The sequence below is a fragment of the Brachyistius frenatus genome, unplaced genomic scaffold (genome assembly GCF_029030835.1).
Source record: "Brachyistius frenatus isolate BFR_SWC_R1_liver_20210118 unplaced genomic scaffold, ASM2903083v1 Contig_5, whole genome shotgun sequence".
Lineage (NCBI taxonomy): Eukaryota > Metazoa > Chordata > Actinopteri > Embiotocidae > Brachyistius > Brachyistius frenatus.
In genome coordinates, this window is record NW_027210604.1 from 8058540 (window position 1) to 8074205 (window position 15666).

At 42.7% G+C, this 15666-nt stretch overlaps 2 protein-coding genes across 3 annotated transcripts; one reads left to right on the forward strand and one right to left on the reverse strand.

The window, feature by feature from the left end:
• The first annotated feature begins 69 nt into the window (after positions 1 to 69).
• exosc8 (exosome component 8) lies at positions 70 to 3301 on the forward strand. The gene is made up of 11 exons (XM_069720668.1): positions 70 to 99; positions 409 to 445; positions 566 to 629; positions 726 to 799; positions 887 to 932; positions 1045 to 1150; positions 1245 to 1290; positions 1457 to 1553; positions 2007 to 2127; positions 2210 to 2316; positions 3076 to 3301. Exons 1-11 carry the CDS (start codon positions 83 to 85, stop codon positions 3192 to 3194), a joined length of 834 nt encoding a protein of 277 aa, XP_069576769.1. The 5' UTR covers positions 70 to 82; the 3' UTR covers positions 3195 to 3301.
• On the reverse strand, positions 3210 to 15596 carry supt20 (SPT20 homolog, SAGA complex component). 2 transcript variants are annotated; one of them, XM_069720649.1, is made up of 24 exons: positions 15494 to 15596; positions 14955 to 15053; positions 14731 to 14766; positions 14363 to 14488; positions 13615 to 13741; positions 13410 to 13513; positions 13090 to 13206; positions 12904 to 12957; positions 12551 to 12690; positions 12179 to 12335; positions 11815 to 11871; positions 11599 to 11676; positions 11160 to 11329; positions 11036 to 11068; positions 10836 to 10947; positions 10478 to 10583; positions 9803 to 9958; positions 8918 to 9230; positions 8716 to 8828; positions 7985 to 8040; positions 7250 to 7360; positions 6426 to 6516; positions 5601 to 5689; positions 3210 to 4217 (listed from the first exon to the last, which is right to left on the reverse strand). In XM_069720649.1, exons 2-24 carry the CDS (start codon positions 14955 to 14957, stop codon positions 4071 to 4073), a joined length of 2496 nt encoding a protein of 831 aa, XP_069576750.1. In that variant the 5' UTR covers positions 14958 to 15053; positions 15494 to 15596; the 3' UTR covers positions 3210 to 4070. The 2 variants fall into 2 exon arrangements, with proteins under 2 accessions (XP_069576750.1, XP_069576757.1); XM_069720656.1 differs by lacking the exon at positions 5601 to 5689.
• Between the last annotated feature and the right edge of the window lie 70 nt (positions 15597 to 15666).

Here is a 15666-nt window from a genome sequence, read left to right on the forward strand (position 1 = left end):
CGTGAGCATTTGGATCCTGTGTGCTTTCTCCGTCCGGCTTCCGTAATTTGTTCACTAGACCCACGTGGTTTATCAAAACATCATGGCGGCTGGTTTCAAGTAAGAATTTATAAACTGCACCCATTTAACCGAAATTAGCTACTTTAAATGCATATCTATTCTACGCAATACATGTAACAGTAGCAGTCGATTAAATCCGATAATTGAGTGCTTTAAAAAAAAAAAAAATGAAAGACATGATGCGTTAAGTAAACACTTCATTCAGCACCTGTGTTGCGTCTCCAGTACTGTAGCCAAGTTCATACTTGCTTGTTCCGAGTTCACAATCATCTGAATAGTCATCTCAGAAGCAGTGACTCGTTGAGTCCTACTGTACGCTGTTGTCGTTAATCTGATCTCTACTTCCAGGACTGCAGAGCCTCTGGAGTACCACAGGAGCTTTCTGGTTTGTGATGGAAATACAAAACTCTTCATCCGCATATCACTTGATCTGCTGAGTGGAACGATTCATACTGTATTTCTGTTTACCAGTAAAGTCATTGACATGCAAACGCTTCCTCTTCAGAAAGAAAACTGCCGGCCCGATGGACGGGAGCTGTCCGAGTTCAGAACCACAACACTGAACATCGGTGAGGCTCCGCGCTGATTCTCACCCACTGCATGTTGTCTGTGTCACTGTATTTCCGAATGGGATTATTTTTGTCTTTCTCTGTGTCCCTGTTCAGGGTCCATATCCACAGCAGATGGCTCGGCGCTGGTGAAGATGGGAAACACCACGATCATCTGTGGAATCAAAGCGGCAAGTGTTCAGGCTGCAGGTAAAAATATTTATTCCACTTAACGTGGACCAAGATAACAATTTTATCCCCGATTTCTTCATCTGCAGGAGCTGTCATACCCGACAGTGGAGGCACCTGGCAAAGGATACATTGGTAAGGAAAGTACCAAGGATGACAAGTGTTTATTTCAGACAAGGTACTAATAAACAAAATACATAAATAAACAACCAACCACTGACTTCAGCACTCTCGCCACTCTTTTCAGTGCCCAACGTGGACCTCCCGCCGCTGTGTTCCTCTCGGTTTCGGCCGGGCCCGCCGGGAGAACAGGCCCAGGCTGCCAGCCAGTTCATCGCTGATGTGATCGAAAGGTATGACGACTTTAATACCGTTTTCATCGGGTGTGTTAACTGTGTTTCTACCTGCCACTGCTTTTACAATTATTTTTCTATGTGGGTGCTGCAGCTCTGAAGTGATAAAAACAGAGGACTTGTGCATCGACAGAGGAAAGGTAACCCCAGAATCGTGTGTACGCAAACACACACACACACACACACACACACACACACACACACACACACACACACACACACACACACACACACACACACACACACACACACACAGGTGCTGATTGTTGTTAATGTTTGCACTAACTCCGCTGCTTGTGGTTGCAGCTCTGCTGGGTGCTCTACTGCGACATGATGTGTCTCGACTACGATGGGAACATTCTTGATGCTTGTATCATCGCCCTGCTGGCTGCCCTGAAGAACAGTATGTGCTGTAAAAAAAAAAAAAAAAAAATTCAATGTACATGTATTCATTTAATATAAATAAAAAAAAAAAAAAAATCGGAGGGCACTCGGAGAGCGCAAACTTTTACCGAGGCCAATGATCCACTTTTCTAGGATATGAAAATCTGCAACTACAACCACTTTCTATGTCTGGATATATTTCCAAAACTAAAATAAAGTCAGTGTGCGCTTTGTGTCTATCTGAAGCTGCATGAAAAAAAAAGATACTGTAAGCTCCTTGGCAGAGATAACAATCAGTAATGTGTGCCGGTCATGTAGTGCTGAGGTTTTTGTCTGTTGCAGTGGTCACTCACACAGCTGTCCAGCTTCCATCTTTTCGTGAACACGTTCTTTATGCCCTCAGCTACAGAGAGTGGTCTAGTGATGTAAGCGGTGTTTAATCAGTATACTAACATTTCCCTGCTCCCCACAGCACAACTCCCAGAGGTCACCATCAACAAAGAGACGTGTACACCGCAGGTGAATCTGAAAAAGAGATGTGGTCTGCATATTCACAAACATCCAGTTGGTGCTTCTTTCGGTGTCTTTGACGAGTAAGTTACCAGAATGAGAACTGTATTGTGTTGAGAAGTGTGATGGGCATCGTTTGTAATCCTTGACCTGCTGTCTGTGCAGCTCCATAGTGATCGTAGACCCCACAGCTGAGGAGGAGAGTCTGTCGACGGCTCATCTCACCGTGGTGACCGATGAGGAGGAGCGACTCTGCTCTGTACACAAGCCAGGTACCCGTGTGGATGATGGCTGGTGCCAGTTTCTTATTGATTACACAAAAGTAAACTCAGTAGTAATATCAAACTGTCATAACTGTAGGGCTGGAGAAAGTGATTCAGCAAGTTTGTTTAAGAATATAAAGGTTACATTACAGTTTCAATAATTCATATTGTGAAAATATAAAATAAAAATCAACCTTCTTTTGCTATGATTTAGTGCCACCATAGTAAAATATATATTTTACTGTCATCAACAACAATTTCTTTATATATTTCATTTATAGCCATTTTGTTTAGTTACTTATGTCTTATCTACTATATGCACTTTTTGTATATTAGGCCTAAAAGGAAAACAAATGTCATTTTTACTTCTATGTTCAATGCCGATAGGCACCTCTTCTTCTTCATAAGGTGTATTATTAAACTGTGATTAGGCTTGTACTATAATAGTGGTATAAGATGAATGCCATAAAATTTAAAACATGATTAGGATGATAATCATTAACTAAAATTGCATTACGTTGACAGTCATTGAGTATAACTGATGTTTAACTAGCTGAAACTGTAACCAGCACTGGCAAATCAGCATCATAAATTTTGCATGAACTTTCCTTTGACTTGTGCGCAATGAAAAAAATCATGAGAAGAACGAGGACTGAATCCCAGTTACAGGTGCAAAACTGTGGCGGTTTAAGAGTTTCTAAAACAAATTACATAAATGAAAGGTAATAAATAAAGAATTGCTGCTTACAGTCTTTCCTTGTGGCTCAGGCGGGACCTCGCTGTCGGCAGAGAAGCTGCAGGAGTGCATCAGCCGGGCAGCAGCACGACAGAGAGAGATCCAGAAACTCATCGACAAAGTTATACGTAGTGTGAAGACAGCGCAATGAAGAGACAAAGACAACGCCTTTTTATCTAAAAGCTGTATTTTCCACTGTCAATATATATTCTTTTTTTTAATAACAATAAAACTGCTGACAAAGACTGCTTAAAAAAATTATTTCTCAGTGTCCAGAAATGTCTCACACACTCATGGCTCCTGAACTAATTAAAAGGAAATGCCTTTTTTCAAAATGTGCTGTACAAAAGCAGGTACACCGTCTTGCATGATGATCTTGAGTCCTCGTGTGAGCCCTGTGCTGGGACTGCTAACAGAGGAAAGACTTCCAACAGACTTGAGAGGTAGAGAGCTGCCCCCAGGCACTACTTCAAGATCAGATTTGCATTTTCACATGTAATGGTTCGGTGGAGGATTTGGTGTCAATAAGCTCAGCTGGGATCCGTGCTTAAAGGGCAGTGTCTACCGGGGGGCGGGCGGGGGGGTCAACCAAGCAGAGGCGGGAGGATCAGGCGGCCTCGTGAGGAATCCTCTGAGAATGTGCATTCATGATCCTCTCAGTCCACAGGGCCTCCGATAGAGAAACGTCTTCCTGAAGGGGCGATGTGTTATTGTGGAAGCCCACTACGTACAAGAACCATCTTCTTCCGTTTCATCTCAAAAAATATCAGTAAGGTTCTTTAGGTTTAGGGCTCCCTGTTCTAAAAACCCCATCCTCTATGGTGGACATAGTTTTGGTTCTCCAAAACCTCTGACAACCATTACATACAAATTTGTCAGCTAGAAAACGACAAACAGAAAGGACAGAAAAAGTTTTTTTTGTTTTTTTGTCAGCCGTCTCCACAGTGAGGCAGACAAAGAGCACAGTATGGATCATTCACGTCCTTGTGTAGCTGGGGGGGAAGGGTTTTAGTGTGATTTCAGTCTGTCATGATTTGGGGAGGGGCTGCGGCGTGCTCCTCTTCCTCTTACTTCTTGGTTGGCTGGCGGTATGCTGCCGCGGCGCTCCCCCCTGATGAGCTGCTGCTCCCATAGCCATTTGCTGCTGCTGCATTTGGTGCTGCAAGAATTGCAACTGTTCAGTGCAAAAAAAAAAGAAAAGATGGGAAAATAAAATCAGAGGAGATTTCAGTGTTTTACTACAAGCAACATAATGCAGCAAAAAGATAGTCAGTGGATCTAAGGAAAGCATCTCCAGCGTGGTTAAAAAAAAAAAAACATGAACTGGCACCGGTGTTGAGCAGAATCCCTCACGGAAACTGTGTAATAGGAGATCCATACGTGGCATGGGTTAGTGAAGCTGGTATAAAGCCTGGTACATACAACATACAAGAGGAGTGTGCAGAGAAACACAGAAGAGTGGTTAAGGGGGAGGGAGGAAGAGATGTCGGGTTCGGGGCAGGTCAGCGTGTGAGGCGGGATACAGTTGAGCAGCACCAGAGTGGCGTCATGAGACACACATTGAATAAACGCTGTGAACCTGGCAAAAACACACATGCAGCTCGGCGACCGTGCTTTCCGCTCGGAGCAAGTCAGCAACTTCAACTTGGGACCAACTTTGATTCATGCTTCAGAGTGTGACAGCCTATCATCTCTGTCATGATGCAGTCAGCGACCTTTCAACAGCGTTGTACCCCATCCTGACGCTAAGCGCTGTGTAAGAACATGCCTCCCAGCTTCCACACGCTGTTAGTTGCTGCCATTGGAAGTGCCACAAGCTCAGGTGTGTGGGTTTGCTGGGAGTACTGGGACTACTGTTATCAAACAACATATTAACCAAACATACAACACAAGATGGTGTGAATGGTGTGGAGCTACAATGGGAAAAAAAAAAAAAAAAAAAAAAAGTGGTAAAAGAAGATTTTGGTGAAAATCAGACCTGAGGTGATTTAACGGAAAGTATTCATTAAAAGTAACTAAAGCATGAAGAATATGTTCTCACTTATTGATTAGGATATACATATATATAACCATATATGCAAAAAAAATATAATATATATATATATATATTTTTTTTTTTACTGTAAAATGCTGCAAATTTTAGGACTAAGTATTTACACTACAATATGTTTACATTAGTGTCAAAGGGTTTGTTCAATTAAATGTGTCCAAATGTTCAAGGTCCTTAAATATCAGCATTTTATGGGCCATGGAATGTATTTTTATTCTGTGACAAACACAATTGTTTGGAAAGTATTTCTTAAAATCTAAATTCAAATTTTACCCAGGTCTGACAAAAAATATGCATATTTCTCTGTGTAAATATAAACGTAGAAAATTGTTGCCTGCTTTAGACTTACAAACAGCCGTTTTAAGAGCATTTATCGTTTCTAATGTAGCACGACGAACACCTGCCTGCTTAATAACGGCATGGAGATTTGGCTGATGAGTGCCGTCTCAGTGTTTGGTTCCTACAAACCTCTATATGTGTATGTGGATGTTAATGTTGCTGTATTACTTGGATCTGTGGCTGGTGCTGCTGCTGAAGCCTTGGAGAAGGCAGCGGGGGCCCAGACCCGTCCAGCCCACAGCCCAACTGGGACAGCACTAAGGGGGTGGGGGGGAGGAGGGAGGAGGGAGGAGGGAGAGAGGAAGCCCCAGAGGGAAGGATGCGATGGCAAGAGGGAGAGAAGCAGAAGAAGGGATGGAGTAAGAGTATGGAGAGAGAAAACGCATATAAAAGCAAAAGGAGGAGGAGTGTGGGAGGGGAGGGGAGGGGAGGGAGGGTGAGTGATGCACAACCACACCCAGAAAAAGAAATGAAACAAACGTGAAACAAAAGAGAAGAAATAAAGACGGGAACATTGCAGGGAGGCCAGCAGCACAGGTAAATGACCATGTGCATGAATTTAGTTTTAAAAAGTAGATTATGGGCGATTAGCATGAATTGGGAGGCAGAAAGGTGAGTGAACAAGGCAGGAGGAAAAGACATAAGGGAGGGGGCACAATGAAAACAGAGGAAAAGAAAACAAAAAGAGAGAATGTAGCAGAGAAGAAGGGGAAGTTGAGTCTCTCCTGTCAGTCGTTAAATGCTCCACTGAGAGGAACAATGGCTAACTTCAGTAAAATGATCATGTTTAGTTACAGACTATGAGTCCTCATGAACAGTAAATACAATAATGAATACATTAGTAAATCTTATCTTATTAGTACTAGTTAGTGGTATGGCGTAATTTTGTTTGGAAACAGGTTAAAGGACTGGATGAAGAGAAATGTTTGAGAGAAATTTGTATGATTTGAATGTATATTTCAGTGTGTTTGTGTGTGTATGTGTGGCTCATACCTGCTGCCTGTGGAGACATGAAGCCCCCGACTCCCAGGTTGATGACAGCTGTTTGCTGGTTTCCTAAACTTGGATCTGACCCCTGCTCACTCTGAAAGTTGGTGAAATGAAAATTGTGTTATAAAAAAGGTGCCATTTAAAAAAAAAAAAAAAAAAGACAAAAGATTATTTAAAATAAGCACAAAATCAGAAGTGAACGGACAAATAACACTATCAAAACTACGTTTTAAAGATGATAGTGACTTTGTTCCAATCTGAAGGGAAGTCAAATCTGAAGTCATCAGGTGGTTGAGGAGTGTTTTGGCAGCGGTTACAGCTTTTATAGGCACGTCTTAATTCGGAGCTTTTCGTCCATTATTCATAGCACATTTGTTCAAACTTGCTTTTGTACAATGACAGGTGCCTAGACAGGTGTCAGATTTTCCATCCTTGCTCAAGTCTGGGCTTCAGCAAGGTCACCCAAGTTCTTTCAAATTTCTGTTCTAAAGCCAAACTTGTCAATACACTTGGGTCATTTGGTCTTTTTAGGAGCAACTTAATGGGCAGAAACTTTCAAAGTTTCTGAGATGTATTCCTCTGGACATTTCCTTGTTAAGTTTCCTTTTTAGGAGGCTACCGTTTAGTATCCAGTTCACATATGTTCAAACATCGACACTAACAATGTTTCTAACAAACATCATTAAACTCAAACATTACAGTTGTAATCTAATGCAGTCTGCAACATCCCAATGTTGCTCTCCTGGCTACTAAATCATTAAATTAATATGGTTCTTTTGACTATTTGTCTAATATATGTGCATGCAAATGTTAACTGTGTGTCTCACCGTCTCCCCCTGCTGTTGAGGACTGGAAGTGGCTGACTGACTCTGCTGTGGGGAGAACTGGGAAAGCTGCTGCTGCTGCAGAGAGTTAAAGATGAGAGGACCAGTGGGGAGCTGGAGATGTAAAACACAAGACACACCAACAAACAAAAAGTGGGGGAGTAAAACACCGGGGGATGAGGGAAGGGTAGGACACGGGGAAGGGGAGAGGCAGAGGGAGATGGAGAGGGAGAGGAATGATGCACACGTAAGCGAAAAGGAAGGAAGGAAGGAAATGGGAGGGTTAACAAAGCAATCAACACAGACCATTACCACTATCAGGAATATGAGAACTAAAAAGGAATATAAAGGGGATAGGACAAGCAATGGTCTTCAAACAAGCTGTGTCTGCATTCAGTTTTATCCTCCTTTACTTCTTCCGGCACTATTCCTCCAACAAAGGCCTTTGTTAAGAGACTCTTTGCAGTTCAAGAGGTAGAGAGTGGCAATACTGCTGTCACGATGAGTAGTTAAATTCCAGTCAGGGCATCACATACAAAAAGATGCATGCCCTCATGGCAATAGAACAGTTTCATAAGTGTTCTCTACATTGCATTTGCAATGAGGTGCAGGGCAGCTTTGACGCTGAGTCACACATCCCTAATCCAGCAGCGGTAACACAGGTGAGGATCAGGACGGAGTCGCTATGCCAAACAAATAGCCAGTGCATGCTGCAGACTAACTAGAACACAGTCCTACCTGCAGGAGGTTCAGGGGTCTCAACCCGGCACTGCTGTTCAGGCCAAAAGGACTCCCTGGAACACAAAGAGGAGTTACATTAACCCCAGAACAGTACAGACAAAGATGGAATTTCCCTTACTTCTATCTGAAAACTGGGTCTGAAATTAGACCCAAAGGACTTTTTATTAGATTGGAACTATATGATAAGAAGGTTTTTTTCATAGAGAGATTGGCCAGGGCCGTGGCAAGGCTCGTAAAGACTCAGATTAAAACATTTACTTGACTTGCAATGAACTGGCACAGTCTGGTTGTGGTCACATGGATAGACTGCCTTCATTTTAAAGTCACTTCTTTGATTTTTGGAGCAGCCAGTGTGTATTCAAACCCGACAAAATGCCCTTGCGCAATACAGTGACTCCTCATATCTTCCTGGTCAGCTGCTAATTGCTGATGCTGTTTTGCAAAAGGCAGTTTTCACAGCGAGGTCAGACCTCACATCCCTGGAGCTGGAATTCACTATTTGTTTCAGAACATGTCAGTAGGTTGGATGCAAGAAAACACTGGCAGTATATTTAAGGCTAGTCTCTATGGCCGTACCGAATTTCCCCACTGATGTGAGATTAATAAAGTCCAAATCTAATCCAGCATCATCCCACTAGGCTGTAGCATGTTTGTCTGCATGTTGTATGGACACTTAGTGCTCATAACCGATTACAGTGCTACGTAAGGGGGGCAATGAGATCTCTTACCAGCCTGGGCTGCAGACTGCATAGTCGGCATCAACCCACCAGGTGGCAGGATTCCACTCAAGTTAAGACCTGGACCCAGCATGGCGTTGGAGCCACTCATCAAAGTCTGTGGACTGTTGCAGGGACAGTAAAATATTATCATTAAAAGTTGACAGCGACTATCAAGTGAAAGTGTGGCATCGGAGACGATGTATTTTCTTACCAGACGGAGCTGACAACGTTGATGTAGTTCAGCCCTGCTGGATTGGCCATGACCTGCGACGAGGTGGTTCCTGTGGTGATGGATGTACCCACGGTGGGCAGGGGAATGGTCATGACAGGAAGGGGCTGGCTTAGAGCCAGCTGCTGCTGGGCGAACGGCGTGAGGAGGGCGGGCTGCGACTGGCTCTGGACCATGGGAGGGTCTGAAGGGGTGGGCGTCACCGAGAGAGGAGCGGAGAGGGAGTCAGCGGGATGCGGGGTCGAGCACGGTGTGTTGGTGGGTGTGGGCGTAGATGGCTTGGGGGTCCCCGATCCTTAAGGGGGGGAGGGAAACAGCAAAATAATTTAAGAAGACGGAGACCATATGAAATCAGGGTACTTTTTAGAGGGTGAGGCCTTTACAGCTTTGCTGGGAAGTCAATTCAGGCCTTAATTCTTTTAGACACACATGAGGGCCTCTTGACTAGATGAAAGCCAATCTTGAATAACAGTTAAAAAGTTCAGTTAAATTATGAGGCACTACTCATATCAAAGCTTCAACCCATCTTCTAGGAATATGTATGGCAGCTGGTATTAGTTAAAATATATAAAACTATAAATAAAATCACTTGTGGTGATACAATACCACGTGTGCTTGTCGAGTTTCCGATACGACCCTGTAGTTTTATGCTTTTTAAAATGTTTTGCCATAAATCTTAAGACCTGGACTCTTTTCATGGCAATTTATCAGAATCTGTCGAAAAATTCTAGATCTGGAAAACTTGAGAGCCTTGAGGAAAGCTGATGTAAGACATTCCACTACACTACAGCCCATTTTCACAACTGTAAATCAGGTTATTAGAAAAGCAAGAAACCCAATAGTTAAGTCAGACTCAGCTGTACTCACTCTGTGTGGAGCCCATAGGGGAGAGCGAGGCCGGCGACAGCAGGCCCACCTGTCCCAGCTCCATGGAGTGCTTCCTGTTCAGAGACTGGCTTTTGGCTGGAGGGGGCGTAGGACACTTAAGTAGACCACTGGTGGTTTGTGAACTATATGGATTACCTAGAAAAAAACAGATGAGTTCAGATATTTACAGCATTCTTCTCTGTGAAACATCCTTTTAATCAGTTCAACTCAAAGTAGCTTTAATGGCATTAGATCTCAAAAACAAGATAAGGTTTGTCTCTGGGATTGATCCTTGGGTTTTACAGGGTTAATCCATCCCCTGTAATGTGACCTCAGTATCACAGAGCAGTCTAGATGCAAGTCATTAAAGGAAAAAAAGCACCTGATACGTTTGTGCTGTAAGAGTTAATCAAACTATGATATTTGTTGTCACCCATAAGTGTTTTTTTTGCACCCTTTTCCCACTAAAGTCACATATTAACTAAAAGATGTGAATTTATTGTTAAATAGATGCTATGGTGAAGAGTGACAAAGATAGAAACAAGCAGAGACTTTTTCACGAATGAGGTCATTCACCCCATTTTTCCTTCTTGTTATATCTGCTTTCTACCACACTTGGGAATCATGTAGGACCAACATATGACTGCATTTCTTTGTCAGAAGTAGCAGATGTACCTGAGGAGCTGCTGCCTGATCCTGAAGGCAGTTTGATGGGAGGAGGTCGATGCTTCACCCCTTTTCCCAACATAGACGCCTGGACCTGTGGCGAAATACCATCACCCTGTGGATGACATTTAAATCTGTTTGTTAGCCACAGTGCATCACAATAACAGTAACACAAAAATAACTTTCACACCAATGCCAACTGCAATTCACATGAGCATAATCCAGATATCAGATCAGGGAAGATGAAGTCACGCCATCTGAATTACTTTTAAATTCAGTGTAATTTCCTTTAAATCACTATTCAACAGTTGAAAGTTTCTCTAAGTGACTGTAAACTTTTCCGACCTCCAAGCGAGGCAGTTCTTACCTCATCTTTGCTGGGGGAGGGAGGCCCCTGTCCCACGTTGCCTGAGTTATGGGACATCTTGACCTGACACTTCACATCTCTCTCATACACCCCTTTGTACTGAGTAAGAAACCTAGGAAACAGACAAAAAGTGTCTATGACGCTCTGCAACACTATGCTTAAAAGCTGTGTATTTGACAGGATTCCAGGATGTGACTCACCGTTCGGCATCTATCTTCGACCCTATGAGGAAACTGTGAATGAGATAAGAGATTAAGAGTAGTGACTTTAGAGTGCCGCCTTAAATTCAATCATGTATACCAAGTTTGTCTTGAGTGTCCTTACGGGGGATGTATGAGCTTTAGGTCTGTGCTGTCCTCCTCTGCTTTTGGTTCTTTAGCACAGTAGATCTTCCCGTACACCAGCGGGTCTCCCATCGACTGGAAGATAGACACCTTGGTCCTCTGAGCTTGGCCCCCCACCTCACACTCAAATGTGTAGTCATCTACTACTTCCTGTGAAGAGGACAAAGATCAGTGTAAGGTTGTTTAACCTTTTAGAGGCTGTCTTTTCTGTCTGCTTATATTTCAACATTATTGACAATGAAAAAAAGGAGGCTGTGCGGTCATTCTGCACAATGTAGGAGGTTCACAAAATCCAATGTTTCTTTGTTTCCTATGGAGCATTACACATTTCAAACAAACTCTCCCTGCTTATTTCTGACAGCAAACAGCCATCACTAATCTGCACCCTCGGGGAGTGTTAGTGCTGCTGCCAAACTTACTTCAGCAGGCCAGATCACAGTAGTGGGCTGAGAGTCCTCCAACTGCAAAGATTTCTCAACCACAGCGTACTTTTCCACCTGGAGCAACACACAAAATGATCCGATAAATTCCACATTATAATTGCCAGACTTTTTTTTAATTTTTTTTTTTAATGTAATGAAGGCTTAAGTGTTTAAGTGGCAAACAGTGTTATAAAGGAACATTGAGCTACCTACATCAATTTCCTTCGGTACAGTTAGTTGGCAGTTGCTCTGCTTCCACATGTCAACACACTGCAAGGGATGACAGTTGAGAGGTCAGGATGCCAGCGGCAAAGATAAAAGAGAGATAGGCAGATTTTTCACCACAGTGATACACATAAACACAAAAAATGCCGTGTTTAAGGATCTATATTAGTCAAGTGACTCCTTTGGGGAATTAAACATACATTACATACTCCAATTGTAAAGCTGATATTTTCATTTGTGATGGAAGTTTTGGTATTTAATTCAGAACAAATGCAAAGTATCTTTAATTGTGGTCTCAGACTTTTGGAGCCCACTTTAAATTGGTTAAATTGTGTGGATGTTGCTGACTTACGTTTCCGATCTTTGAGATCTTCAGGTCTATGACAGGTGCCGGTTTCCTCTCCTTCCTCCTTTGCAGATAGTCGTAGAGTCGTAGCTGTGGAGGCATGGGCAGGTGGGACAGCTCCTGATGCCTGTTCAGTGCAGCTCGAGAGTGTCTCTTAAAACATCTACGCAGAAAACACACAAGAAATATGTGTTTTAATGTGGTCAAGGTGTTTGCTTCATTCATTGACTTTATTTTCCTTTTCACTGTCACATAGACTTCATTTACATTTCTTCCATTTTCCCAAAAATAAATAAATAAATGCAATTTCTTTCTGGTGTGACTGAATTCAAACTGAGCCGACCTTGACCCTGATGGCCGTGTGAGTGTATTCAGTACCGTTTCATGGAGCGGGTGTTCATTTTCTGTTTGTTGTAGAGCAGGCGGTTGGCTGTGCAAGTAACAGAAATGGAAGGGTCCAGGCACAGAGGTTCAGCTGTGGCCAAAATCAACTGACTCTCCAGCTGTAATTTGTCATCCTGAAGCACAGAAAGAGGAGACACTACATAAAACACTTGTGCAATGTGCCTATTCCAAACTCACAAAACGCATGGGACGATCCAAGCATACTTCACGGATACAACAAAACGTTTCAGGCCGTGTTCACTGAGAATGTAGGTGAATTAACAGGACAAAGTATTCATTATTTGGTTTCTCATTGAGATAGAAACAGCGTGAACATGGCACTTTACCTGTGTCCACTTGTGGTGGTCACTGGTCATAGCATGGACATCACAGATCAGAGTCTGCAGAGCAAAAATACAATAACATAATGTATAAACAAGTATGTTTTTTTTGTGTGTTAAAGGTCGACTGCAGGTTAATTCTTTTCCACTCAAACCGCATCAAAGAATTATCCCTGCTCAAATAATATTTACCTGCATGGTTGGTCGCAGCAGGATGTGTCTGCTCTGATAGGTGGGCATCTTGGTATCACCAGACTGCCTGTAGTCTCTCACCTCTACTATTACACAGCCACAGTGGAAGATGTTCACCTGAAACCCAACACACAGAGATGGTAACAACTAAGTGTGACTACTAAATGAAACAAAATAAGAAACTATTTTAGGATATCAAGCATTTTCTCTCTTTACATATTATATATAGACATGAATGTGAAACCTTCAGGTATGTTTCATAAATGAATGGTTTACCTAAATCTACGACTGATATTTCAAAATCCACCGGGCACACACACCTGTGATTTTTCCAACAGATCCACCAGAATAGGAGGCAGCTCCTCAGCATCTAGGTATTCCAGCAGTTCTCTTTCTTCGTATGGCAGTCGGATGGTTTCAGAATCTAATAAGCAACACAAACATGAATGTTACAGATGAGACAGTAGTGGTACACTGATCAGAAAAAAAAAATGGATGAGAAATTGTTTAACTGACTTCGCTTACCAGATCCATTTTTGCCCCTGAGCATTAAAGAATAGCCTTCATTCCCAGGGTACAGGTTGACCACCAGACATGATACAGACTCCTGAGACACCAGCTTCTCCAGTAGATTCACATTTCTCCTCAAATTCTGCAAAAAAGCCACAAACAAATCAAAACTTCTATAATAGCGTTCCAAATCTTCTCTTAAATTATACTGATGAAGTAGTGGTTGTGTATGACAAGGAAAGAAATGTATTATTTAAGAAAATCAAATATATCACATATATGTGCTAATGTAAAAACATGATGGCCAATTTGGATATTTTTGGAACATAATTTAATAGATGTTGTCTTTTATTCACACTTTGCTTCAATGATATTTAAAGTTTATAATTTGGGCAACATCTAAGCTGATTAAACAACAAGTTTACAGATCCATCCAGTAGCACTAATGAACAAATATTAATACATCAAGACCATTTTAGTTGTGTATTCCACAAACTCATATGTTAGAAACAGATGTATCAGACTAAAATGTACTGTTGCAAAGTTGTTGCTTATATGCAAGTTCTTGCTCGTCTTGGTATAATACACTTGAAACACTGTCATGCAGCTGCTACATAAACAATGCATGAATGATTAGCAACACAGATTGTCCCAAAAACTGAATTGTTTTCCACTTATTCCATCCAGATTGGAATGAATAAGGTTTTATACATGCCTGTAATTACTTAAATAACAAGTGAGAGTCAAGTTGCACAACACAAACCTTTAACTCTGGCTCTTTCTCACATTCCTCTATGTACAGCTCATAGAGCTTCTGATACAAACTTTTCCTCCCGCCGGATGAAATTCTTCTTTTGGCTGGTCGCTGTCGAGCACTTTCAACGATGTACTGAATAACAAGATGATACCGAGTATTAATGAATGAAGGGACAGATTAAGGCTTAACGTCCAAGTGATTGATGCATGTAATTGAAGCACACACACACACACACACACACACACACACACACACACACACACACACACACACACACACACACACACACACACACACACACGTGATAACAAGTTATTCCTGTCTTATTCTACAAAACACACAAATACACAAGAGTGAAATAAGGGCTTATTTACCTCAGCTCGATCCAATGCATATTCCAAAACTTGTTGCTTCGGGGGAACATGAGTGAAATAAAACAGGTCAGTGACAAGTGGAACTGATACGAGAATAGATCAGTCTGTGCAAGTCCTTGGTGAAGGTTTCTGCTCGGGTGAATTTATGGGAGGTACAAAACACGAATGTGGAGGTCCACTGCACATGTTGAGATCAATGGAGTGATTGAGGAGATTGAATTTACCATTGTGGTCCACCGCCAGCTGCTGCAAGGCGAGTGACGGTAGACGACGCTGTCCTTTCTGCCCCACACTGTCACCTTCCTAGAGTGACCATTCACACCCTGCACGGCGACACGGCAGGCGCATTGCCACCGGCGGGACAAAAACAAACGCACACTCGTTAAGATACACTCTGACGCCAAACAGTCTCGCCGACACTCAATCGGATGCCTCACACGAACAGCGAAGAGGAGTGACGAACTGTTTTCATCCGACTTGTTTGATCGTTTGCTCGTATTTTAAACGCTGCAGCGGAGTAAACGCACGCGCAAAAAACGCCTCGGAGTCGCTACAGTAGGATGGCTGAGGCTAATGAACTCTGATGACTGCGAGCAACAAGCTCGTTGATGCCTGACCGTTGAGGCTAACGTGGCTAACGTTAAGCGTGCTGGCCCGATCCGAGTGGGCAAGCTGCAAGTTACGAGCTACGCTCATGGTCTTACGTCGTCAGAGACACGACCCCACGCGGCGACGTCAGTCTTAACAAACAGGGTCGACTTGCCTTCTAGATTGCATAGCGGTCGACCGTAGCTCCGATGCAAGAAAGCGAAATGAAATTGAAATATCAGTGTCTTCATTGAAAAAAAGTCGGAGCGGCAGCCATTTTCTTCCAGTGTGACAACAACAGCTAAACTTCCGGTTTGAACAGCGCTGGGCGGAGCTAAACAAAGCGCC